Raw genomic sequence first — 25,864 nt, forward strand, 5'->3', positions numbered from 1 at the left:
TGGAACCACACATGTGACCAAGCTATTGACCAACGAATCAGTGCATGGAAAAAATTTAGTAGCCATAAATCCCAAGAGAATTGGATGAACTTCTTGAAAACATAGAAGCAATCAAGCAAAATCATTCGCAGTGAAAAACGACAGTATGACAAACGGCGACTGACAGAGATCGAATCGGACTTCATGAAGAACAATACAAGAAACTTCTACAGAACGTTCAGAGAAAATATGACTGGATATCAACCACCCAACTTGTGCTTCAGAAGACCGGATGGAACCCTAGAAACCAATACCAAAAACAATTGTGACCTTCTGGCAAAGTACTTTGAAAAAGTGCTCAACACGGACCCCCCCCCATGGAAGAAATGATGACAGAAACGGGCACATACAATCCAGATAGTGAACCTCCAACTCTAGAAGAAGTTAAAGAAATAATAAAGTCACTCAAGAATCGTAGAGCACCAGGAGAAGATGGCATCATCGCGGAAATCTGGAAGTTGCAAGACCCAGAACTCACCAAAGACATCCACAGGATCTTGGAAGACATCTGGAAGACCATGAAAATTCCTGGCGACTGGAAAACTGCCCTGATACACCCACTACACAAAAAAGATGACAAGACTGATCCGAACAACTACAGAGGAATATCCCTACTACCGGTCACATACAAGATCCTCTCTAAAGCTTTACTGAACAGACTAGAATGCCAAACCGACCACTTGATTGGGGAATACCAAGCAGGCTTCCGTAAAGGCCGGTCTTGGTGCGGAACGAATTTGGAACCCGAAAATGATTTTACAACACAAACAGAACCTGATCATTACCTTTGTTGACTTCAAAAAGGCGTACGACTCTATCGACCGGAAAACTCTCTTCAAAATTCTAGCAGAATACAAAGTAGACAACAAAGCACGGGCTATCATAGAGCAAACTTTAACCAACACGACCTCCAAAGTAAAGTTCTGTGGGGAACTATCAGAGCCCTTTGAAATTCGCACAGATGTCCGACAAGGCGATGGCCTCTCACCTCTCCTTTTCAATCTGGTGTTAGATAAGGTCATAAAAGAATGGGAAACATCACAACAGGGGATAACCTTAGGAAACCTACAGATTAAATGCCTGGCTTTTGCAGGCGATTTGGCGATTGTCACGAAAGGTATAAAGGAAACAAAAGACGCTATTGAAAAACTGCACGAAATCGCTTCCAAAACTGGACTACAGATCTCTTACGAAAAGACACAGTTTATGAACACAAAGAAACTCTCATCACTGAACACAAAGTATGGCACGATTTACAAAACGGCAAACTTCAAATACCTCGGTGAAACACTACAAATGAGTGGACATAACAGAGACTCAAACGAAGAAAGAAAGACTAAACTGGACAAGGCATACAAAGTAGTGTGGAATCATTACAACAAGAAGTCTATCTCACAAAAAGCCAAATTACGCCATTACGACACGGTGGTGCTCCCCGAGGCACTATATGCAGCAGAGACCACACTAATCCTAGGGCATACACGTATCAGACAACTAGAAAAAGTAGAACGGAAAATACTTAGGAAAATATTTGGCGCAACTAACAACAATGGAATATGGATCAAGAAACCTACAGAGGAACTGTACAAACATACGGAGACAATCACAGAAAAGATTAGAAAACGCAGACTACAATTCTATGGACACCTATACAGAATGCCATCACACAGGCTGACCAAACAGATCTTTGACTGGGTAACCACTAGAAACAACAAATGGGTGGCAGAGGTAGAAAACGACCTGAACCAGCTCAACATAACAGCAGACACAATAAATGACAGAATAAAGTTCAGAAACATCATTAAGAAAAGTAAACTACATGAGATACAATGCGACAAACGAACAGGCATAAAATGGACCGAAGAACGCAAGCAAGATCACAGCCAGAAGATGAAAGAAATATGGGCAACCAAAAAGGCAATCAAGATGAAGCCGAAGACACAAAGCCGACAAGAAGCATGGACAGAGGACCGGAAACAGAAACACAGCGAGCGAATGAGGGAAGTTTGGGCAGCAAGGAAGGCAGCAAAAGGAACTGGCCATGTAGTTTAGTCCAAATGCGCTCTTTAAGGGCAAAACACCAATAATAATAATAATCATAATATATATATAAAAACAGGATAACATGTAGAATTGTACCTGCTGATGTGTCCAGGTGAAAGAGTCACCTAAAGTTTTGGTGCATTTAATCAGCACTTCTATACACCGGTGGCACTAAAAGAGAACCCAAAAGAATTTCATACAAATATCTAGTCGACCTACAAATCTCCATTTGCTTAATATAGGCTCTAGGCCTTCTGCCTTCAATTTCAAGCATGCCTTTTCTCTTTCTTCTAAGGTTACTTAAGTATTCAAAACCATTAACTGACATAGCATAGAATCTAAGCTTAAATGTATAAGTGAATTTGACATCACTCTTTTCATAAGTGGATCATTCCAGTGAAAATTACATCTACATTCATTATCAAATATATTCTACATTTCATGTAATCTACATTTAATACCACAAGAGTATTAAAAAGTTGATGAAGAATAATACTAAAACTGCCATGCATTTCGCATGAATTGGTATGGTAGTAAATTAAATCTGAGCACTGACTATGAAACTGACAACAACATTCTTTGACATACGTGTCCCATCAATTCAACTGCCAGTGCACATCGAAATCCAACAATTTTTCTGAAATAGATTTATCATCCACCATTTCTGAGGAAACAGGTGTGTTAATAACCAATTTCACTTCTTGTTAAATCTTCAGTTCCAAGAAAACACTATCACACCACACCTAAGTTGCAACAGCAGTGCCAGTAACTTCTGCATGATGTAAATAGGTATCAGTTTCAAAATACATAAAATAACATCAAAGGCTGAGGTTTGTTTTAACTTGGTACTTAATTCTACAAATTCTGTAGTTAATAGACGTGTGACAGGATCAGTCAGTTTGGTTACATCAGAAAGTAACTTATTTATAATATTTTAAATAGTGTATTCTGGATTTGACAAATGATTATTTGTTTGTTTGTTTGCCTGCCAAGATTTCACAGCGTCTGTCTCTAGATTAACATTTTTCATTTCTACCTTAGTGTGTGCCTAGCCAGCTCGTTACTTAAATCAGTCTTAGTTAACCTAAGATTTTAAATTTTCGATATTTGCATCTAGTTTACTATTAAAATTTTCATTGGTAAGCTTAAATGATTTGAGTAAGTTTGCCTCCATGCCTCGACAATACCAGCATTCAACAAAAAAGGGAAATAAACTTATAACTAGTCTAGAACAGCTACTTACTTTTGTGCCAAATGTCACTCAACAATTCCAATAATTTTGATTATTGTACCTTCCTAATGACGTCACTACAAGCTCTCAGAAAGGATGACTCAAACTAACATAGACACAGCTCACTGAATTGCTAGTGTAGCTCTCAGTGTCTCTATCTCAAAGCGTAGCAATGGATATGTGATAGGGGAACTGACAAAATATTAGTCATCCTTGTAATGATTATGTTTCTGCTGCACTAAGGAATTAAAGTATGTCTGCACTCATATCAACTTTTGACATGAAAATGTGTAAACTGTCCTTTAGTTCTGGTATTTAAACAGCATCAAAATAATGTATTTTTGTTTCTGTTAATAACAGGATGTATACGTGGACAAGGAAAAAAAATTCCCGGATTTCCCGGTTAAAAATACACTTTCTCCCGGGTGAAAACACACTTTTTACGTGTTAAGTGACAGTATATTCTCCCTGCAAAACTTATCGTTCCTTTGAATGGTTATACACAGGCGTTGAATTACCAGGCCGGAAAATATGTTTGATGTGCAGCAACATGTAGGCTATGTTGTGTATTTTCGTATTACGAAAGTATACATTGGAATTCCACCAAACACTACATGTTACTCTCCGAATCATTGAAATCGAGATTGCGATGCGCTTTTGTAAGCCACTTATTGCTCATGTCACCTGTCCTCGCCAGCCGATGACAGCGGATATTCAGAGCATAGGACACGTGATGTAGCCAGCCAACAGCAACGTCACTGTTGAGTAGCAGGAACACACGAACAGGGAAAGTTAATAGTTTAAATTAATATACATAGTGTTGCTACAAGAAAAGAAAAGCGTTCGCATAAAATATTGGTCTCTGAGACTAATAGGCTACAACAGAAGCTAAGCTTTCGCATATAATGTTGATATTTTTTGCGCGTGCTACACTTTAAGATATATCACACAAATGTGGCAGTAAAATTTTTAATAATGACAAATGTCTGAGCGTCAGGGTTCGAAATTCTTCTAAATGGCTCATCATCAAAGAGTTGATTTTTAAATGAGAGTCAAACGCTCTGTGATTTAATAAATTCATGGTACATTCTCGCACGTAGTTCAACTTACGTAAAAGGTTATTTACTTTTAAAGAAACGCTTTTCAAACCACCATTCGCAATACCTGTTAGAAATAGGTTCACTTCCGCAGTTGCCAGAGAGCGCAGATAACAGGCGACACCGCGCTTGCGCAGCTACCATGGCGTAGGAAGCCCGTATGTACGTACGTGTAAAACATCGAAATGCATACATTATGTCATAAAAGAAACGAGACATCAGAGGATACTCCAAAAGCATCGGAATTTCGTGGACCATACTAAACAGTGCACATTTAAAATGCATACTTTAAGTGCACATTCGTATATCCAGATTCCCAGTGAAGTAGACCTCGACCTTACCTTAAGCTTTTCAGTGTGGTTTTCGGGATGTAAATTTTTTTGGAGCACCAGTACTGTATTATATCATGTTTGGTTCTTTATTATGGCATAATGCCATACGTGCTAGAAGATGAAAACGTGCACTTTAAATGCTGCAAACAGTTGAAACTAGCCAGCACTGTGGAATTAAACATTTCGTTTGAAATACATTGACTGCCTCTGCCGAAAAGGTTAATAAAAGTCAAAGTTCTTTAGCAAACGGACAACAATAACTTCATGGTTCTGCAAGGCGATTAATGCTTGACTGTCAGAAAGGTGGAAATAAAATAAAATCTGAAACTAATAATATATTTTAGCCTTCCGTAATTAGTGAAAGTGTTTTAATTCATTTGATAGCGCCTGGCCACAAATATCCGTTTTGTTTTCATTTGACGTAAGAGTAAACAAATGAGAAACAGTAAAATCACTAAACGTAAACATGGCTTACGTGGAGACTACCCACTAAACCCAGACTGCTCTGCGCATCGTCCCCGGATCTATGATATTTGCTAACCAGGTTAATACTAAAAAAAAATCGAATTTTCAAAAATATGTTCATCTTGTAGCGCACATCTTCCTGAAAAGTATGAAACATAAAACGTGTGTTCGAGGAAATGGAAGACATGTTTTGGCCAAAGAGCAGTGCCACGCCTCTTTAGACAGCATTCTTCTATCGCACGTCACTGTATTTCGTTCTGTGGAAATTAAACGTGTATATTTAGTAATGGATGCCATCAAACTATATTCAGGACAGTGGAAATTGAAATGTCCTGTGGTGCCTCTCCTGCTCCCATTCGGCCGGTTGGACAGCCTGGCCCTCTTAGTCGGTAGAACAAGAACTCTTCAGAAAATATGCTCTCTTTATTGCCTGTTAGTTAATAACTTGCTGTTTTGTGTGACAAAAAAAAAATAAATACAGTATACGTAAAACCAATAAAGACAAGAGACAAGCAAGAAACTACATATTTCTTCAATTCTTAGCTCCTAGCCTTTTTTTCTCTCTCATCCTGCTACAGCTTTACATGGCGTGGTTTCCTTTCTGCGAAAGATTCGATTACCTAATCAAAATTCGTCAATCGCTTTGCTACATGAAAAATCAAAATGTCGTTATCTAATACTGAAAAAGCTGTAATTACAAATAGGCCCAAGACTGGTGTGGTTTCTCGACCTGATTACCTGTATTTTGTCGCAGTCTGCAAGACAAAACAAAATAGGCATTTATAATAACGCAGCAATTGTAATACATGCCAAATAAACAAGACTGTTTTGGCAGAAATGATCGTTTTTATAACACGGCAGAATATAATTCACAGAGTATCCGTATCAAATGCCTATTAGGCCTACTACAAGCAACAAGCTTAAATGTTAGGAAACAGTTCCACATTTCATTCACACGCACCAGTTTTTCAAGAATGGGATCAAAAAGTAGTATTATGAAATTGTTATATAAATTTGGAAACGTCTTATTCTTCCATAATTTGTATAATGTCCCCGTTTCTTCTCCTTCCCCATTCTAACAAACAATCTTATCACCAATTGTGTAGCTAGTCCTGTCACGGTCAAAATTTGTTCGCCGATTAAGTTCACTAACCCTGCTATAATCACAGGTTTAGTTATCCCACAATTATTCTCCGGTTAGGCGTTGTTACGTACTCGTACAACACGTTTTCCGCGCTACTTCCAGAATAGTACTTACGCGGCTGCTAGCCGGGGACTGTACAACTGGTCCTTACTAGTGTAGCGATCTGGCCAAAAATTCATTTTCTTGGATACACCGAGAAGACAATATGTAATCTGGGGTAATCAGCCACCATCCAAAAAAATATTCATTGCCCAAGAGTGTTATTAGGATAATGAGCGGAGTCCAGCCTAGACGTTCCTGGAGGAACCTTTTCAGAAAATTAGGGATACTGACAACTGCATACCAATATATCTACTCCCTATTAATGTTTCATTGATAAAAATGGACAATCGTACAAAACCAATTATTCATACCATACCCACAATACCAGGAGGAAGATGGACCTCCATTACGAATCAAAAAACCTTACTATTGTACAAAAAGGAGTCCATTACATCAGCTGCAAGGTGTTCAATGCTCTCCCACCATCACTGAAATTACTTATCCACGAGCTTCCTAAATTTAAACAACAGCTCAAACAGTATTTATTAGATAATTCCTTCTATTCGGTAGAAGAATATTTCAATAGAGTTTACTGTAATTAATTTTTTAATTTACTGATTTGATGTGCTATTGTGTACGATACTCACAATCACTGTGTCTTTCATTTAACTATTAAGATCTACCATTTCTAATGTAATTTTTTCTGTACCTATTATTGTGTATTTTGTCTTATATCAGATATCCTCTTGCAAGAGGTACTTTTATTTATTTCTTTTGTATTATTTGTAATAATTCTGACACGTCCTACATCCATGCGAATGCCTCGCAGTAATGGATTTATGGGATATAAATAATCTTGCTCACCTCTTATTCTTGCTAGTCGTTTATTTCCATTCTGGTAGTCTGAATCTAAGGGTTTCGCTAGTAATTATAACAACGCTGATCATTCGTAAACCGAATCAACCACATGATCAGACAGCAATTGGCATTCATCTGTTTGGCTTTACTCTGCTCAGCTCGTGTAGCCCCATCCCCTTTGGTCTGGGGAAAGTTTATTTCTAGATGCGACGAGGATGTGTTCAAAAACCAACAGGGATGCATTTCATAATCGTATGAATAATCGATAGACCAACGTGCGTTGGATACTAAGCGCTTTGTGAAACAAGTTTTTCCCCCCCCCCCCCCACACGAATATGAATCGCCCCCTTTTCCCGGTAGCATCTATCTGCTTGCTGCGACTGCTTGCACAGCCAACAACCACATTCCTGTTGCCAGAAGCGAGACAATCTACTGCTCAAACGCGACTCTACTGCGCATGCGCACTAGTCCGCTCGTAACTGCTGAAACGAATCTCATGTAAACGGTTGTGATTTCATGCTCATCGGAGGCAATTTGTTGTAATGAAGCATTGCATAGTCTTCCTAAAGCCTTTGACACATTTTGCTGTTGGCACACGCTTGCATGAGCACTGTGTGTTGTCGTCGTATATGGCACATTTCCTCAAGTTATTTTCGTTTTTTTCTCTCATTTATGTTTTATTGTTGAAGAGTTTTATTCTGCAGTAGCGGGATACAGTAATATCCTTTGTCAGAGTACTGGTTCTTACCAGTGAATGGTAAAAAATTTAACAAAAAAACTAAAACGTGGAAAAATTCCCGGAATTCTAAAAAAATTCCCGGGTTTTTCCCGGATGAAAAAATTCCCGGGTTTTTCCCAGATCTCCCGGGTCGTATACACCCTATAATAAGATTGCTCTCTTTGTCTACACCTGCTATACAATGTAATGGGATAGGAATGATGAGATAGGAGGAGAGAGGGGGCCTACATTTCAATGCCCAGAAAATTTTAAAATCCGTTTACCAATACTCCTGAATCTAATGAGCAACATCATATTGTAGTTTCTTCTAAGGACACTGTAAACAGAATTGATAGATGTAACAATAAACCAAGCTCTCTCTCCATCATAATTAAGCAATTGTCATGAAACAGGGAAAAAAATATCAACAGTTTCGAAACAACGTGTACATTATTTTATTATGTGTATGACACTTTTGTAAATGAGACAGTGTTTGCCAAAAGTTCACAGCATTTGTACTTCACCATCATTACAAAAGAAGGAAGGAGAGAATGGACCACATTACAGTTGTAATTGGGAATCTCACTCAATACAACATCAAGCACAATGAACATACACCTAATCCATTTATCTATACCATCACATTTTAAAAACTGGTAACATTTCATAAACATAATAGCTACTTGATTAAAAAACTGACTGTGCTGTCCAGGAAGCCATCAGCTTCAAGAAAGGTACTTGCATAAGCACTGCATTTGAAGATGGTGAATCTCAACAGTGTAGTATAACAGGTTTACAATTTCACATTTGCATTAACACAGCTTACACAATGGAGAAAAAAACCAGTGTGCGGTTAAGACACCAGCTTTAAATCCTGGCATGGCTCCCTTGGTTTAAAGGAAATGCTGAGAAAAAAATCTTTATACTATCACGGTGTGAATCAAGTTACTGCTCTGCTTTCAACAACCTACCTACTTGCCGTGAGACATTAATCTCCATCCTACTACGTTAACTATATTTTGAGGCAGAGAAGGAGTGCTATGTAACAAATAGCAACTTGGTAAAAGTTCTTTCAGTGAAAGATTTAACCCTTTCGCTGCTACAGACATGCTCTTTGCATTCTGTTCTGAGGTGCCTTTCGTTATGGCTGTACTGCTCAAAATGCTGGTGCCTGTGCCAAGAGATGGCGTTCTGGGTGATATGACATACTTATCATCTGATTTTTTGAACACCATAAGGTGAAAAAAAAATTTGATTTTTGCATATCTTACAGTCCGACATCTTCACTCAATAAAGAACTGATTTTCTCTTCATTATCCGTAATATTTACTGTGCTGCATCAAAGCAAACCATTGCACAAAATTTTAAGAGTGTCTGCAGAGGTAAAAACACATAGCATAAACTTTGCATATGGTTGATTTTAGCTCAGACATTGCAGCGAATGAAATGTAGGTACAATATTGAAACTTCAAATAAAGTTGGGAGCAGAAGGATATCTCATTTCATCCTAAAGTTACTAGGTTTTATATCCAAAGGATGCCCATTCACGTCCTTGCTCATAGTGAATTATGTTGTCATAACAATCATCATGTCTCATAAACCGTTCAAGAAGTCGAAACGAGGTTTCTGGCAAATGATAGCATGCAACAAGCCACATATGTTACAATATTCAAAACTTTTTATTCACCAAGAAACATAAGTAACTCATCCACAGTACTCTTACTACTCAGTGGCTCAGGATGCATTCAGACTGTGGGAAAACCCAAGTGGCGCACGTATACATGTCCAAAGATTGTGAGGAATGTTGTAGCGACACACACACACACACACACACAGCAGCGAAAGGGTTAATTTTTGTTAACATATTGCTTTCATTATTCATTTTAACCAAGGTAAGGCAAGATCTCTGCCAAATAATCATAGTTGAATGGTGTAATTGGATAATTCTACATTTAGATGTAAATTTTGCTAATGATCACGTAGACAATGCTACTATTCAACAAGTATGAGGAATAGGGTATATGGTTTTCTTTGATAATTTCCATAATTCTGACATTCATTTCAAATTCCTTTACCACCGCACAGTAATGGTCACTTACTGATCAGTGTTCCTGATCATAGAACAAACTACACAATGTCAGGTTGATGTTCCACTTAGCACAGAATTACTGAAGACAGTAAAAGAGAGGTACCACAAAGCATAAAAAAGCAAAAATTTTCAAGGTAAGCTATGACTCAAGTATACGCAAAACATCCTTTTGCTACACAAATTCATTTTGGAAGTTCAATGTTGGTTTAGATCAAAATATTAACACAAATATTACAATGAAAACTAATTAATACATTGCAAATATGAAACATGGGGAAAGGGGCGCAGGAAAGAGGGACAGGAGACGTTACATACAGGGAACAGTAACATAAACTTGTTTTTTTTTTAAGGGGGGGGGGGGGGAGGCCATATATGTAGTCAAGCTAAAATTTTAACTCTGATACTATTGTCATTAGTACTTCATTTAGTTTTAAGTTGATAATAATGTAATAACTGCGACTGGTAACACTAAAGTTACCAACATGAACATACATCCGAAATTCATATTTTTAAAAGCAGTAACACCTATAGCTAACAAAGCCCGCACCTAAATAATTATTTTTGTTTTCATCACAGACTAAAAACACCATATTTGTAAGGAAAAATTTACAAACGTAGTAGCTGACCAGTTAGAGGCTGTACCAAGTTTTTTATATGATGCAGCACTGTTAATATAGTTTACGTGTAGTATGCAATAATTGCAAATGTTATTAAGTATTTGTGATAAGTGGAATCCAACACAGTACACTTTCAAGTATGAGCAGTGGAAACATTATCAAAATTTAGCTAACAAAGAGTAGGAGAGCTTAGGCCAGGCAATTCCTCGTAACCAGGGTGTGTGTCAATATCGCACACTAAATCCCAAATTTTTCTGTGATGTATTGGACTCCCACCTTCCTCTCAATCCTTCCACATCAACCAATTTCAACCATCAGATACAGCATAGCAACATGACATTTTGTCAATACTTCTGTCACATAAAAAAAAAAAAAAAAAAATTAAAAAAAAAGAGAGTACGTGCAAGAGAAATTTATGAAAAATATGAAATATGTGTAACTGCGAAAGCTTTCCAGTTCCATTATCGAATGAATATTCATGATCTTTCTGCTGGTAATTCGATGTACGTAGTGTACACGTGTTTAAGAACCATACAGAAATGTCACCACCATCCTATGAAAATACACGCAGCACCACTATTTCACTGTAAAAAAACATTCAAAACAGAATATTTCTGCAAAATGCTCAGAAAAAAAAGGAAGACTCTGCATGTCTTTACAATGGGTACTGATCAGTGAGTAAAAATACCAACACTATATGGGAAATGCACCATTTTTAAAAACAAGAGATGAAAATCTACAAGAATGAATCAAATACAGTTCATAAGAACCCAATAATGAATCTTTGTAAAATAACATTGCTTTAGTATCACAGTGATTTTTATTTTTCACTTGCTCCAGTATATCATGCAAGAGCAAAGCAATGTTGAATGTTAACAACATACTTCAAGAGAATCTGCTATTAAAGACTGACAATTCCATTTCAAAAATGCTGCCATTAATCTACTTATCTTCAGATAATATCACAGAAACAGTTACGTCAACACCAATAATAACTCAAACTTCATGTAAAAACATTTCTTACAATAAATTACATACTGTTTATCTGTCTGGCCTTTTCTGCTTCAAATCCTATGTACATACATCCAAACAGCAGAGCACAAACATTACTTATAATAAATTAAAAATGATGTCCGTAATTCACATTCAAACAAGTCCTTACACTCACACAACTCCATTGTAAATAGGCTACAATGAAAGTTCAGGTCTTGTCACTTTTCTGTGCACTAATATGAAACTTTTTACAAATGTAAAAAAGTAAAAAATAATTGGCAAGTCGTGATTTTACACTTAATTCACACTAATGGTGCCTGGCAGGCATTTTGTCCTAGGAACATCATTTATGTCATCCTTGTTTAACTGCAGGCCCATGCAATTCAATGAAACTTTCCAGAGACTGTGGTACATGTCCTTGATAGGTCAGGTTGAAAGATTTCACAGCTTTTGCAGCCATGCACTTTAAACTTAACTTTGTTTGGGTTCGCAGAATTATTTCTGCCACACCTGTAACACACAATGTCAAAATATGTAAGAACAGTACCAAAGTAACAACTACACTATATGTGTACCTTCTAAGGTTCCACACATTTTAATGTATAGGACTGTAAGGCTGTCTCATAAGTTCATTTGTTTTGCCCACAAGTCATCTATAGCTACTGAAAACTCTGCACATAACTGCCCCCCCCCCCCCCTCCAAGTAACACAGTTGCCTAACTATCCCTCTGATATAGAGGTCAATAACCTGAATAGGATATGCCAGTGTGTGTTTGTGCTGGTGGTGCATGGAACAGCAAGAAAATGTGTTTACAAGCTATGGAAAGCCAGAAGGAATATTTCTGACATCTCACTGCTTACACACTATCTTACTATCATAAGGGGAAAATGGCCTCACAATGCCAGCATACAATTTGTGCTGAATACAGGGCTGATGCAGTAACAGCTCAAGCTTGTCAAAAGTGGTTTAGTTATTTTGAGTTGGGAATTTCGCCCTAACAGACAAACCGTAATCTAGAAGGGGGTGAGGGGAATGATTATGGGTGTGAAACATAATAATTACATGGTAGTTAGCAATCTACAAATGATAATGTAGGTATTGGCTTTGGAGCTCAATGTCGTTCATTCTACTGCAGCCAGAAACTGAAGCCGGTTTACGTAAATATTCACAATGTATTGGTTCCTCGTGAACTGAGTGAAGCAAATTTGATTCCGCACTTGTCCATCTGTGACTCCTTATTGAGATACAATCAGAATGCTGCTTTCATGGAATGGCTGGTTACTGGATATGAGACATGGATAATGTACAATAACACCCGAAAGAGTAAATCGTGGTGCAAGATAGGGCAGCCACCACTAATAGTTCCTAAACTGGAGCTGCATCCAATAAAGGTACTGCTTTGGTGGGTTTACAAAGGCATCAGGCATCTTGTATTACAAACTACTTCTGAATGACACTATCACTTCTGAGAAACACTGTTCGCAGTTGGATCGTCTCAAGGCAGCTATTGATGAGAAATGACCAGACTTGGGACATGATGCTTCCAGAGAAATGGCAATGTATTGTCGAGAATAATGGTGTATACTGTAGAAAGTAAATAGTTTATTATACTGTGCACGGCCCTGTGTGTGAAGTGTGTAAGCTGTGCTCCAGTGAGGTGTGTTTCCAGCCATTCTTTGTGATTGCACTGTAATGAAAAGTGAACAAACTTATGAGACAACCCAATATTTCCACCAGTCTTCCATAAATCACCATAAAATTTCATTTACTATATACTCTGAAAATTCAGCACTTTTTCACACAATTATTATGTGTGATTTCAATTTTATTTCCATTTTTCCCCTCACTTAAGTCAGTGTAGGTTAGGAACCTGCACATGTCATAATTACTTTCATCTCTGCTCTTCACACTCTGGTAGTTTTGTATTTCCAGCAAAACACACTTTAACTGTTATTTTCACCCACCTGTGGCTGCAAACATCAATTCATTCTTTTTTCCAGTACTGGTGCTAACAAGCATATATAAGCTTTAACAAATATTGTTGTCATAATTGTATATTTTTTAGATAAAATGTAAAAATCCAAATACTTAGACACAAACTTATTCCACAGAAAATTAAATAAAACCATTTAATATTACACATTTTTAAAACAGATTAAAAAGTATAAAATTATTTCTCCTAGTCCCATGCAGATTTCTTACCCTATACAGGTAATCTTGAAAATTTGTGCTTATGAATTTTTAACGGCTATGACAGTGCTTGTAAAAATAATATGAAAAATGTGGGGTGCATGTAATAGATAATTGATTAATGAATAGTTCACCAAAGTTTCTCAACAACTACTCTCTTCGCTCCTTGCTATTATCTGCTGCATGTACCCCACATTCTTTCATTTTAAATTATACAGCTATTGTCATGGCTATTAAAAATTCAAAGGTAGCAATTTTAAGAATTATCTGTATGAGATTAGGAATCTGTATCGGGCAAGTAGAAATTATTTTGTACTTTTTAGTGCATTTTACAAACACGTTATATTAAAACGTTTTTTTATTTAAACAATTTCTCGTTTTTAGTCTTAGGTGTGTGAAATTTTTCAATCAATTTCAAACATTTTGTTGAGACTGCAACAGACATGTGGTAAATTTCATGTTTATTTCAGTTTCTCTTCATCTGACTCAACCCATATATTGCTTCCTACTGTGTATACACTGAGGGGAGAGAAGTCATGGGATACCTCCTCATATCATTTCGAACCCTCTGCCAGTCACTTAAATGTGATTCGCAGAGTATCCATGTAGATGCAGGCAGACGAACCTCTTTTTGTGTGGTGCAATGCAACAACTTGATGTGGTGTGGACTCAATAAGTCACTGGAAGTCCCCTGCAGAAATACTGAGTCATGCTGCCTTTATGACCATCTATAATGGTGAAGGTGTTGCTGGTGCAGGATTTTGTGAACGAACTGACCTCTTGATTATGTCCCCATAAATGTTGAATGGGATTCATGTTGTGCAATCTGTGTGGCCAACTAATTAGCTTGAACTGTCCAGAATGTTCTTTAAACCAATAGTGAACAACTGTGGCGCAGTGACATGCCAGATTATCATCCATGAAAGTCCATCGCTGTATGGATCATGAAATCCTTGAATGACTGTAAATAGTCTCCAAGTAGCTAAGCATAACAACTTCCAGTCAATGATCAGCTTAATTGAACTAGAGAACGAAGTTCATTCCACACAAACACAGCCCACACTGTTATGGAGACACCATCAACTTACACAGTGCTGAGTTGACAAATTGGGTCCATGGGTTTATGGAGCCTGCAACACATTCTCACTCTACCATCGGCTATTACCAACTGTAATCAGAAGTCATCTGACCATGCCACAGTTTTCCAGTCCGTTATCAATGACAACTTTATGCAAACGCCACGACTCTCAGTTGGTCGTTACCTTAAGGTCTTCGTTCACTGCGCTGTTCATGGTGAGAGGTAAAGTTTGAAATTTGGTATCCTAGACACACACTTGACACTGCTGATCTCAGAATATTGTATGCCCTAACAATTTCCAAAATGGAATATCCAATGCATCTAGTTCCAACTGCCATTCCATGTTTAAAGTCTGTTAATTCTTGTCATGCAGCAGTAATCACATCAAACACCTTTTCACATGAATCACCTGAGTACAAATGACAGCTGCCGTTTTATACCTTGTGTACATCACACTACTGCCATGACTTTTCTCACCTCAGTGTATATCACAAAAATATCATGAACATAAAAAATATGAGACTTAAGCTCTCAAGGAGGCTTACCAATAATTGTTCTTACCACGATACACTTGTGACTGGAACAGCAAAGGGGGAAATAACAGTGGTACACAAACTACCTTTCACCACACACCATACAAGGAGGCAAGTTAATATTGCACTGTCATCCGGGTGTCAGCTGTGTTGAAAGTTTCAGGTCCCTAGCGTATTGGGAAGTTATAATGTAATTGGATCAATAAAAAAAAAAATCTACTCGCCAAGTGGTGGCAGGACAACACACACATAAAAAGGGGTTTACCTTCCATGTGTGTTGTCCTGCCTCTGCTTGGCGAGCACATTTTTTATCTATCCTATTACATTTTACTAAAAAACAATTATTTTTGTTGTTATATTAGCATCAGTGTGTGGAACCTTATTCTGTTGTAGATGAAATGATGTGAAGATAACAACATCTTCTTGTAAATGAATATAAAATTTAGGAAAAGTGATCTTTCTGACATGATCCCTTGCAATTACAGTGAGCCGCTTGCTGGATTTAATCCCACTTCACAAAAAATAGCTTATACACAATTTGCTCAACCTTTAAGAATGTAGAATCTCAAATTGATAAAAATGGCTACAATGTTTTGACTTGTGCAGCAATGTGTTGAGCCTAGAACACTTTTCACTGTCACATTTTGGCATAAGATGTTTCAGAAAATACTAGGAAATTAAGTTCCTATGTAAAGCCAATGAGCAGGTCCACACACTCCATCTAGTCTGTTGAGTATCATTTCAGTATTGGAAATACAACGTCTGTTCAAATAATTCTGGAACATTCGTAATACTGTGCCAATGGTATGTTGGAGAGAAATGCAGTTAGCATCCTTCCACATGCCTGTGTTTAATGTGTAACAGCCAGAAGTTTCATTGTTGTTTGTCTGTTCTTCTCGTACAGTGCTGTATTGAGTAGAATGTTGTGCCGCACAGTTTGCAAATTTCAAGATGTCACATTCTCCATTCAATTTTCCATGAAACTCAAGAAAACCATAAGCCTATGGTGATGAATGCTTAAGCCGTATTTGGTGTTATGAATGGTTCACACGGTTTAAAGATGGCCGGACAGAAGTTAAACATGACCCTTGTTCAGGACACCCTTCTACGCCTGCTGAAGATGCTCATGTCAGGAACATCAACGAAATTGTGTGTGCCAATCGTAGACTGACTGTCCAAGAGAACGCAGAAGAATGCAACATTTCAGGAGGACACAGGATCTTAGAATGCATCGTGTTGCTGCAAAGTTTGTCTCATGGCTCATGAGTCAAGACCACAAAGACCTTCGCCTCACACTCTGTAAAGAGCTTTCGGATTGTGCAAATGAGAACAAGATGTTCCTTAAGAGAATCTTAACTGGTGATGAGATGTGGGCCTATGGTTATGATGTTGAGACCAAGTTTCAATCTTCACAACGGATCAGGAAACGTTCTCCAAGATCAAAAGAAGCTCTTCAGGCCAGGTCAAGTGTCAAAGCCATGCTTATAGTTTTCTTTGGCTTTGAAGGATTAGTTTATCGTAAATTCAAGCCGTAGGGAAAAACTGTTAATTGATGGTACTAACAGAATGTGTTGTGATGCCTGTGAGAAAATGTGAGACGGAAACTGCCTGAAATGTGGCAAGACAATTCAAGGCTCTTGTATCACGATCACACACCTGCACATTCACCCTTGCCTACTGGACAAAAAAAGAAATGACTTTGCTAATCACTGTGCTGCCACATCCTCCATACTTTGGTTTTTATTTCCAAAGTTGAAAAAGGAAGAAGACTTGCAACAATAGACGAGATAAAATAAAATTTTCAGATGGCGCTTCACATGTTCCAGCAAGATACATACCAAGGCTGCTTCCAGAAGTGGAAATGGAGTTGGGAGGGTGTATCAATTGTGGAGTACAATATTTCGAAGGATACTGTACACAATAAGTAACAGATAAATGCAGAAAAAATTTTTGGACGAAGTTCCAGAATTTTTTGAACAGACCTCATAAATGATAGGCAAAATATCAAATTCCGCTGTGTCATCCTCAGACAATAGGCTGATTTGGAGGGGCACCTGGTCAGCACACCAATCTTCTGGCCGTTGTCAGTTTCCATGACTGGACCCGCTACTTCTAAATCAAGTAGCTTTTCAATTGGCCACAGGAGGGCTGAGTGCACCCCAGTTGGCAACAGCACTTGGCAGACTCACAGTCACTCATCCAAGTGCTAGCCAAGCCAGACAGCACTTCACTTCAGTGATCTGATGGAAACAGGTGTTACCAAATCCAGCTGAAGGCATGGGCAGGGCACACACCACGGGGGGTAGACGTATATACGAGGTGCATTCAAGTTCTAAGGCCTCCGATTTTTTTTCTAATTAACTACTCACCCGAAATCGATGAAACTGGCGTTACTTCTCGACGTAATCGCCCTGCAGACGTACACATTTTTCACAACGCTGACACCATGATTCTATGGCAGCGGCGAAGGCTTCTTTAGGAGTCTGTTTTGACCACTGGAAAATCGCCCAGGCAATAGCAGCACGGCTGGTGAATGTGCGGCCACGGAGAGTGTCTTTCATTGTTGGAAAAAGCCAAAAGTCACTAGGAGCCAGGTCAGGTGAGTAGGGAGCATGAGGAATCACTTCAAAGTTGTTATCACGAAGAAACTGTTGCGTAATGTTAGCTCGATGTGCGGGTGCGTTGTCTTGGCGAAACAGCACACGTGCAGCCCTTCCAGGACGTTTTTGTTGCAATGCAGGAAGGAATTTGTTTTTCAAAACATTTTCGTAGGCTGCACCTGTTACCGTAGTGGCCTTTGGAACACAATGGGTAAGGATTACGCCCTCGTTGTCCCAGAACATGGACACCATCATTTTTTCAGCACTGGCGGTTACTCGAAATTTTTTTGGTGGCGGTGAATCTGTGTGCTTCCATTGAGCTGACTGGCGCTTTGTTTCTGGATTGAAAAATGGCATCCACGTCTCATCCATTGTCACAACCGACGAAAAGAAAGTCCCATTCATGCTGTCGTTGCACGTCAACATTGCTTGGCAACATGACACACGGGCAGCCATGTGGTCGTCGAATGACACTTTTCGCATTTTCAGGTCGTCATGCAGGATTGTGTGCACAGAACCCACAGAAATGCCAACTCTGGAGGCGATCTGTTCAACAGTCATTCGGCGATCCCCCAAAACAATTCTCTCCACTTTCTCGATCATGTCGTCAGACCGGCTTGTGCAAGCCCGAGGTTGTTTCGGTTTGTTGTCACACGATGTTCTGCCTTCATTAAACTGTCGCACCCACGAACGCACTTTCGACACATCCATAACTCCATCACCACATGTCTCCTTCAACTGTCGATGAATTTCAATTGGTTTCACACCACGCAAATTCTGAAAACGAATGATTGCATGCTGTTCAAGTAAGGAAAACGTCGCCATTTTAAGTATTTAAAACAGTTCTCATTCTCGCCGCTGGCAGTAAAATTCCATCTGCCGTACAGTGCTGCCATCTCTGGGACGTACTGACAATGAACGCGGCCTCATTTTAAAACCAGTGCGCATGTTTCTATCTCTTTCCAGTCCGGAGAAAAAAAAATCGGAGCCTTAGAACTTGAATGCACCTCATAGGCCCAGAAAATAGGTGGGAGAGGGAAAACTCAAGTCCAGAGAGAAGAGCCCGGATGTGAACCACAATTGGACACCCTGACAGGGGCCGTCGTTCTGGATGATGGACAAATGAGTTGGGGAACAGGAGGCGGTAATTTGGATGCCCGGGCAAGCTACAAACATGTGCAGCATAAGCGGCCAGTAGACATTGGTGGCAGATCCGCAATGGAAGGACACCAGCCTATACAAATATGCTGTTTACAGAGCTGGTGCGGAAAGGTCCAGTTGCAAGTCGGATCCCGCAGTCAAGCAACTGCAACGTGGAAGTCGATGCCAAACTGTAAGCCAGGCTCCCGTAATCAAGACGGAACTGAATCAAGGCCTGATACAGTCGTAGAAGGGTAGAGTGATCGGCACCCCAGCTGGTGTGACTCAGGCAAAGGAAGAATTTTAAGATGGAGCCAGCACGTTTGTTTAAGCTGCCGAATATGGGGGAGCCAAGTCAACTGGACATCAAAAAGCAAGCCCAAAAACCGATGGGTCTCCACCACGGCAAGAGGTTTGCCGTCAAGATAAAACCGTAGCTCAGGGTGAACACTACGACACCAGCAGAAATGCACGACGCGGGTCTTGGTGGCTGGGAACTGGAAGCCGTGTGTGACAGCCCACGACTGCACCCAGCGGATAGCGCCCTGTAGCTGCTGTTCAGCAACCGCAATGCCAGTGGAGCTATAGTACAGGTAAATGTCATCAGCATACAAAGAAGCCGATACAGATGTTCCCACAGCTGCAGCTAGCCCATTGATAGCAACTAAAAAGAGGCAGACACTCAAGACGAGGCCTTGCGGGACCCCAATCTCCTGGACTTGGGAGGAACTATTGGAGAGACCAACTTGCACGCAGAAGGAACGAAGTGACAGAAAAGTTTGAATAAAAATCGGGAGCGGACCCCTAAGATTCCACCCATGAAGCGTGGTGAGGATGTGATGTCGCAATGTTGTATCATATGCCTTCCGCATGTCAAAAAAGATGGCAACCAGATGCTGACGGCGGGCAAATGCCGTACGAATGGCAGACTCTGGACAGACCAGATTATTGGTGGCAGAGTGGCCCTTATGGAACCCAACCTGAGACAGAGGCAGAAGGCCCCGAGACTCAAGTAGCCAACTCAACCTCCGGCTCACCAAGCGTTCGAGCAACTTGCACAGAACGTTGGTGCGGCTAATGGGGCGGTAGCTGTCCACCTCCAGTGGGTTCTTGCCAGGCTTCAACACTTGGTCGATAATGCTTTCCCGCCACTGAGATGGGAACTCGCCCTCAACCCAGATATGGTGGAAAAGGTCTAGGAGGTATCACTGGCAGTTCACCGAGAGGGGTTTGAGCATCTGACAGTGGATGCAATCTGGCCCAGGAGCCGTATCAGGGCAGGCAGCTAGGGCGCTTTGGAATTCCCACTCACTGAATGGAGCATTGTACGATTCGGGGTGGCACATATGGCATGAAAGGCTCCGACATTCCAACTGCCCTTTCAGGGAGCAGAAGGCCAGTGGATAATTCGTAGAAGCAGAACTCTGAGCAAAATGCTCTGCTATGAGTTCAGCAATCGTGTTTGATTCAGTACAGACTGCTCCATTCAGGGAAAGCCCAGGGATGCTGACATGGGTGTGATAGCCATAGAGCCGCCTAATCTTGGTCCAAACCTGCGATGGAAAGGTATGGACACCAATGGTGGAGACATACCTTTCCCAGCACTCCTGCTTCCGACGGTGAATAAGGCAGTGGGCTCAGGCATGGAGCCGTTTAAAGGCGATGAGGTGTTCCGCAAGTCGTCACACTCCATTGGACAGAGGGTAGAAGGCAAGGGCTGCAGACCAAAAGGTTGATGGCTGAGTATGTGCCATACGCCACACTGAAATGAGTGGAGGCACCATTATTTAAGAGAGAAAGGTCAAGCTGTGCCAACACTTGCTCAACGACAGTGCCTCAGCCTGTTGCCACCAATCCACCCCACAAAGGGTTATGGGTGTTAAAGTCGCCCAGTAACAGAAAAGGTGGTAGCAGTTGGGCTATCAGTGCAGCCAATACATACTGTGGGACATCACCATCCAGTTGAAGATAGAGACTGCAGACAGTAACAGCCTGAGGTGCCCACACCCTAACAGTGACAGCCTCTACAGGTGTTTGAAGAGGGACACACTCACTGTAAAGAGTGTTAAGGACACAGGTGCAGACTCCACCAGATACGCTCTCACAAGCAGCCCGATTCTTATAATAACCCCGATAGCCATGGAGGGTGGGGGTTCGCATCGTCAGGAACCAAGTTTCCTAGAGAGCAATGCAGAAGAAAGGGTGAAGGCTGAGAAGTTGTTGGAGCTCAGCAAGATGGTGGAAAAATCTGCCGCAATTCCACTGGAGGATAATAGCATTGTGAGGCTGGGAAGGCATTGAACATTCAATGAGGCGGTTTACACCTCAGGGTCACCTGCTGCCACCGACTCACTGCCTGAACAATCTATATCTATCTTGTCTGAGGGTCCGGTGAGGTCTAGATCCTCAGCAGACGCCACAATCTCTTGTAGGTAGTGGTGGTAAGAGTTCCACTGCAGTGTCTTGGCTTTTAGGGGTCTTTTGCTTTTTTAGTTTCTCTCGCTGCCCGTTAGGTTTGCCCCGCTGGGAGGGCTTCACTGATTCAGTCTCAGGGACTAAGGAGGACCGTGAAGCCCTATGACGAGCTACCTATGGTTACTTCAGTCACTGGCGGGTGTCAGCTGTACCACTGGTGAGAACCTGCGAAGTGAGTGACTCAAGGACCCTAGCAAGAGGAGTCGAAGAAGTGGTATGCTGCTCCGGCTTAGAAGTGGGGATAGATGTCCCAGATGGTTGAGGGGGTGTTGTTCCTGAAGTAGTTGGTGCAGGAGCAACAGGGAGGGTAGAGGCCCCACGGTCGAGGGGGGGGGGGGGGGGTGTAGTCTTATGGCTCGGAGAGCTGACTGGGATTCGCTGAACTGATGAGGCTATCACTGTTGTCATAGTGGTGCATAAGAGGAAGTCATTCGCACAGGATGGAGTCGTTTGAATTTCCTCTTAGCCTCAGTGTAGGTCAGTCGGTTCAGGGTCTTGTTTTTCCATGATTTTCTTTCTTTCTGTAAAATCCTGCAGTCTGGCAAGCAAGGTGAATGATGCTCTCTGCAGTTGACACAGATGCAGACATGCCAACTTTCAAAAGTGAAAAGTCAGGAGAATTTTAGCAGTGTACTATTGTGAATTACAACACACCTCTGATGATTAAAGTTGCAATAATTCCATACCTGTAAGAACTCAATTACATTTGCTTTATTATTTGCATGTAAATAGCAAATAATGGACATACCTGAGCCTTCAGACTTTATAATTTATCATTCAACATGCTGAACAACATGAATGATGAGCTCTGCAGGTTTCCTTGGATCAGGGTGTCTACGGGGACATGGAAAAAAATTCCCGGATTTTTCCCGGATATCCCGTTTAAAAAATACGCTTTTTCCTGGGCGAAAATACACTTTTTCCGTGCTAAGTGACAGTAGGTTTTCCGTAGATTTTCCCTCGGAACTGCAAAACATATGAATACTTTGAATGGTTAACATTTCATAGACTCGTGAAGAACTTCCCAGAAAAAAAAAAACTAAAAAAATAAATAAAGACGGGGGAGAGAAGTTTTAGAAAGACTTTTAATGAAACAAAGGAAAGAAGTTTTGGAAAGACCTTTAATTTGCAGCAACATATATGCTTCATATTTCCGTATTATGAAAGAATAAATTCGAATTGCACCAAACACGGCGCGTTAGTTTCCGGAGCGTTGAAACTGAGGTTGCGATGTCCTTTTGTAAGCCAATCATATCTCATGCCACGTGATTTCGCCAGCCGATGACAACAGATATTGAGAACATAGGACACGTGTAATGGTCACCCAATAGCAAGATCTCTGGTTACGTAGCGCGAACATACAAAGAGTAAAAGTTAAGCGTTTATATTAATGTACATAGTATGGCTACTAGAAAAGCTAAGCTTTCACATATAATATTTATCTCCAAGATCAACAAGCTACAACAGAAGCTAAGATTTCACATGTAATATTGATCTTTTTTGCGTGTGTTATACTTTAAGACGCATCACACAAATGTGCCAGTAAATTTAAAATAATGACATAAATGTCTGGGCTCGAAATTCTTCTAAGTGGCTCATCCTCAGACTGTTCAGTTTGAAATGCTCTGTGATTTAAAAATCCATCCCACTTTCTCACATATAACATAATTCATCTTGCGTAAAAAGAAATTACTTTGAAAATAACGTTTTCTAACCACCGTTCGCAATACTATCCGGAGACAAATAGAAATAGTTTCGATTTACCAGTTGCCAGCGAGCGCCAGAAAATAGGCATTATCGGACGTGCACAGCTGCAGTGGTGTAGGAAGCCCGCATGTTCGTATGTATAAAGCACTAAGAGAGCTTACATTACACTCTAAAAGAAACAGGGCTTCAGAGGATACTCCCAAGAGCATCGGAATTTCATAAACCATACTAAAATGCGTAATTCAGCTTGAAGTGCACATTGGTTTTTTCCAGATTCACAATGAAGTAGGTGCCATAAGCTTTTCAGTGTGGTTTTTGGGATGTAAATTTTCTTGGAGTACCAGTACTCCACGCTCTAATTTTGGTTCTTTATTATGGCAGAAGGCGATAACGTGGACTTGAAATTCAGCATACAGTTAGAACTAGTCAATAATGTGGAATGAAACACTTCGTTTCAAATAAAGTGATTGCCTCAGCGGAAAGATTAATAAAGCCAAATTTCTTTAGTGAACTTGCAAAAATAACTTCATTGTTCTGCAAGGCGATTAATGCTTGACTGCTATTAACTTGGAAATAAAATAAAATCGGAAGACTGAAACTAATAATATATTTTTTTGACCTCCGTAATTATGTGAATGTATTTTAATGCACTTGATAGCTCCTGGCCACAGAAATCCGTTTTGTTTCCATTTGACGTGTGAGCTGTAAACAAAGAGAAGCAGCGAAATGACGTGACTTAAACACGGGTCACGTGGAGACCAACCCCCTCCCCACTACAACTCTGACAACACTGCGCATGCACGAATCTGGCAGCTAGGGCGCGCGAGAAAAATTTTCCTTGTTTGCATCTGGCTGCTTGCTACTTCTGCCGATACAGCTAACAGCCACACTTCAAGTGGTGGGAAGCGGGAAAAGGTACTGCTTACATGCGAGTCAACTGCGCATGCGCATCAGCCCGCTTGCAACTGGTCAAATGAACCTAATGTGAACAGTTGTGGCGCCATGCTCATAGCAAGCAGTTTATTGTTACGAAGATTACATAGTCTTCACCCTACTGCCTTTGACATGTTGTTGTTATTTGCATACGCTTGTGCGAGCATGATGTTTTGTTGTTGTAAATCGCGCGTTTCCTTTGCCACTAAGGTTTTATTTTTTTCCTCTCGTTTATATTTTATTGCTGCAGTATCATTCTCCAGTAGCAGGATACAGTAACATTCTTTGCTACAGAATCAATTCTTACCAGTCAAAATTACAAAAATTTAACTGAATGCTACAACATTGAAAAATTTCCGGAATCCCGAAAAATTCCCGGGGTTTTCCCGGTTTTCTCCCGGATGAAAAAATTCCCGGGTTTTTCCCGGTTGTCCCGGGTTGTATACACCCTGTTGGATTCACACACATTCATGTGAAGCACTCTCAAGAGAACTACAGTTCGAAATTACGATCCGAGGAAACAAATTAACGTCTATTGGATTTCTGTTTTGACATTGGCACAGTTTTTGCATGAATAAATCACTGTTAAATGATCACACGTGGCATCCCCTTTTAAATTAGGCACAGATTGTAGGCAATTTTGAATTTCATGGAGTTCAGGGCTGAAGAATGATACGATAATAGGATATAACTTAAGTCCGTTATATTACTACCATCGGTAAAAATAGCGAATGGATTCGACTGCAAATGGGTAATAATTTTCACTTTTTCTTCCATGCACATTTCCGTAAGGATAGCGGTTGTTTTTGTTCTGGCACACCCATATCGTTTCGCAGTTTCGGAATCGGGAAACATTTTGCGAAACAAAGGCCCAGCGTGGTCGTCAGTTTATAGTCAAGTTATGCTCTACAATAAATGAGATAAATAAAGCCTCGGCATTCGACACAGAATCTACGCTTTGGGGTTGGGGTTTACACGAGAAGTTAAGTTTCTGGTTCCGTTCTACACAGTGGACACCCTCCTTGTGTTTTTTAGTTTGCACATGTTTAAGAAAGTTGCATTTCCCGCCATGAGCCACTGAAAAGTCACGTCTACATACACTACAAAATGCGTAATTTTGTCCCCTCCTAGATTCACTTAAACACGGATACTCTTCCTTATACACATTTCTGAACACTGCATCGTATTTCTTCGCCATTCCGCACAAAAAATAATCAATACCTCCAAGATATGCAGCCAACAACTACTACAGAGTACACAAATCGCGCAGCAGAACCGAGAACACAATGGTCCTACATTCTAGACAATGGTCTTGTAGCAGTTATGCCAACCCTGGCGCACCATTTCTCCCTATATTGCACTTCAAATTCCCCTAAATAATTTATCACACCATCAGGTAAGGGGGGAGGGGGGTCAACAGGAGTCCAGAATGAAATGTCGAGGGGAGGGCCAGTGAGGGGAGGGTAGTAACTCTAAATATTTTTCCCCATGAAACATCTATCCCTCTAACTTCCCTCTAGGGAAATCCCCCAACTTGGC

General features: G+C 40.3%; 1 protein-coding gene across 1 annotated transcript in view; it reads right to left on the minus strand.

The window, feature by feature from the left end:
• Nucleotides 1–10,409: 10,409 nt before the first annotated feature.
• LOC124795225 (protein fem-1 homolog B) overlaps nt 10,410–25,864 on the minus strand; it is a 67,323-nt gene continuing 51,868 nt past the window's right edge. Inside the window, exon 10 of the mRNA XM_047259147.1 lies at nt 10,410–12,178. Within this exon, the coding sequence (XP_047115103.1) occupies nt 12,021–12,178 (158 nt within the window). The 3' untranslated portion in view covers nt 10,410–12,020. The remainder of the gene's footprint in view (nt 12,179–25,864) is intronic.

The sequence above is a fragment of the Schistocerca piceifrons genome, chromosome 4 (genome assembly GCF_021461385.2).
Source record: "Schistocerca piceifrons isolate TAMUIC-IGC-003096 chromosome 4, iqSchPice1.1, whole genome shotgun sequence".
NCBI lineage: Eukaryota > Metazoa > Arthropoda > Insecta > Orthoptera > Acrididae > Schistocerca > Schistocerca piceifrons.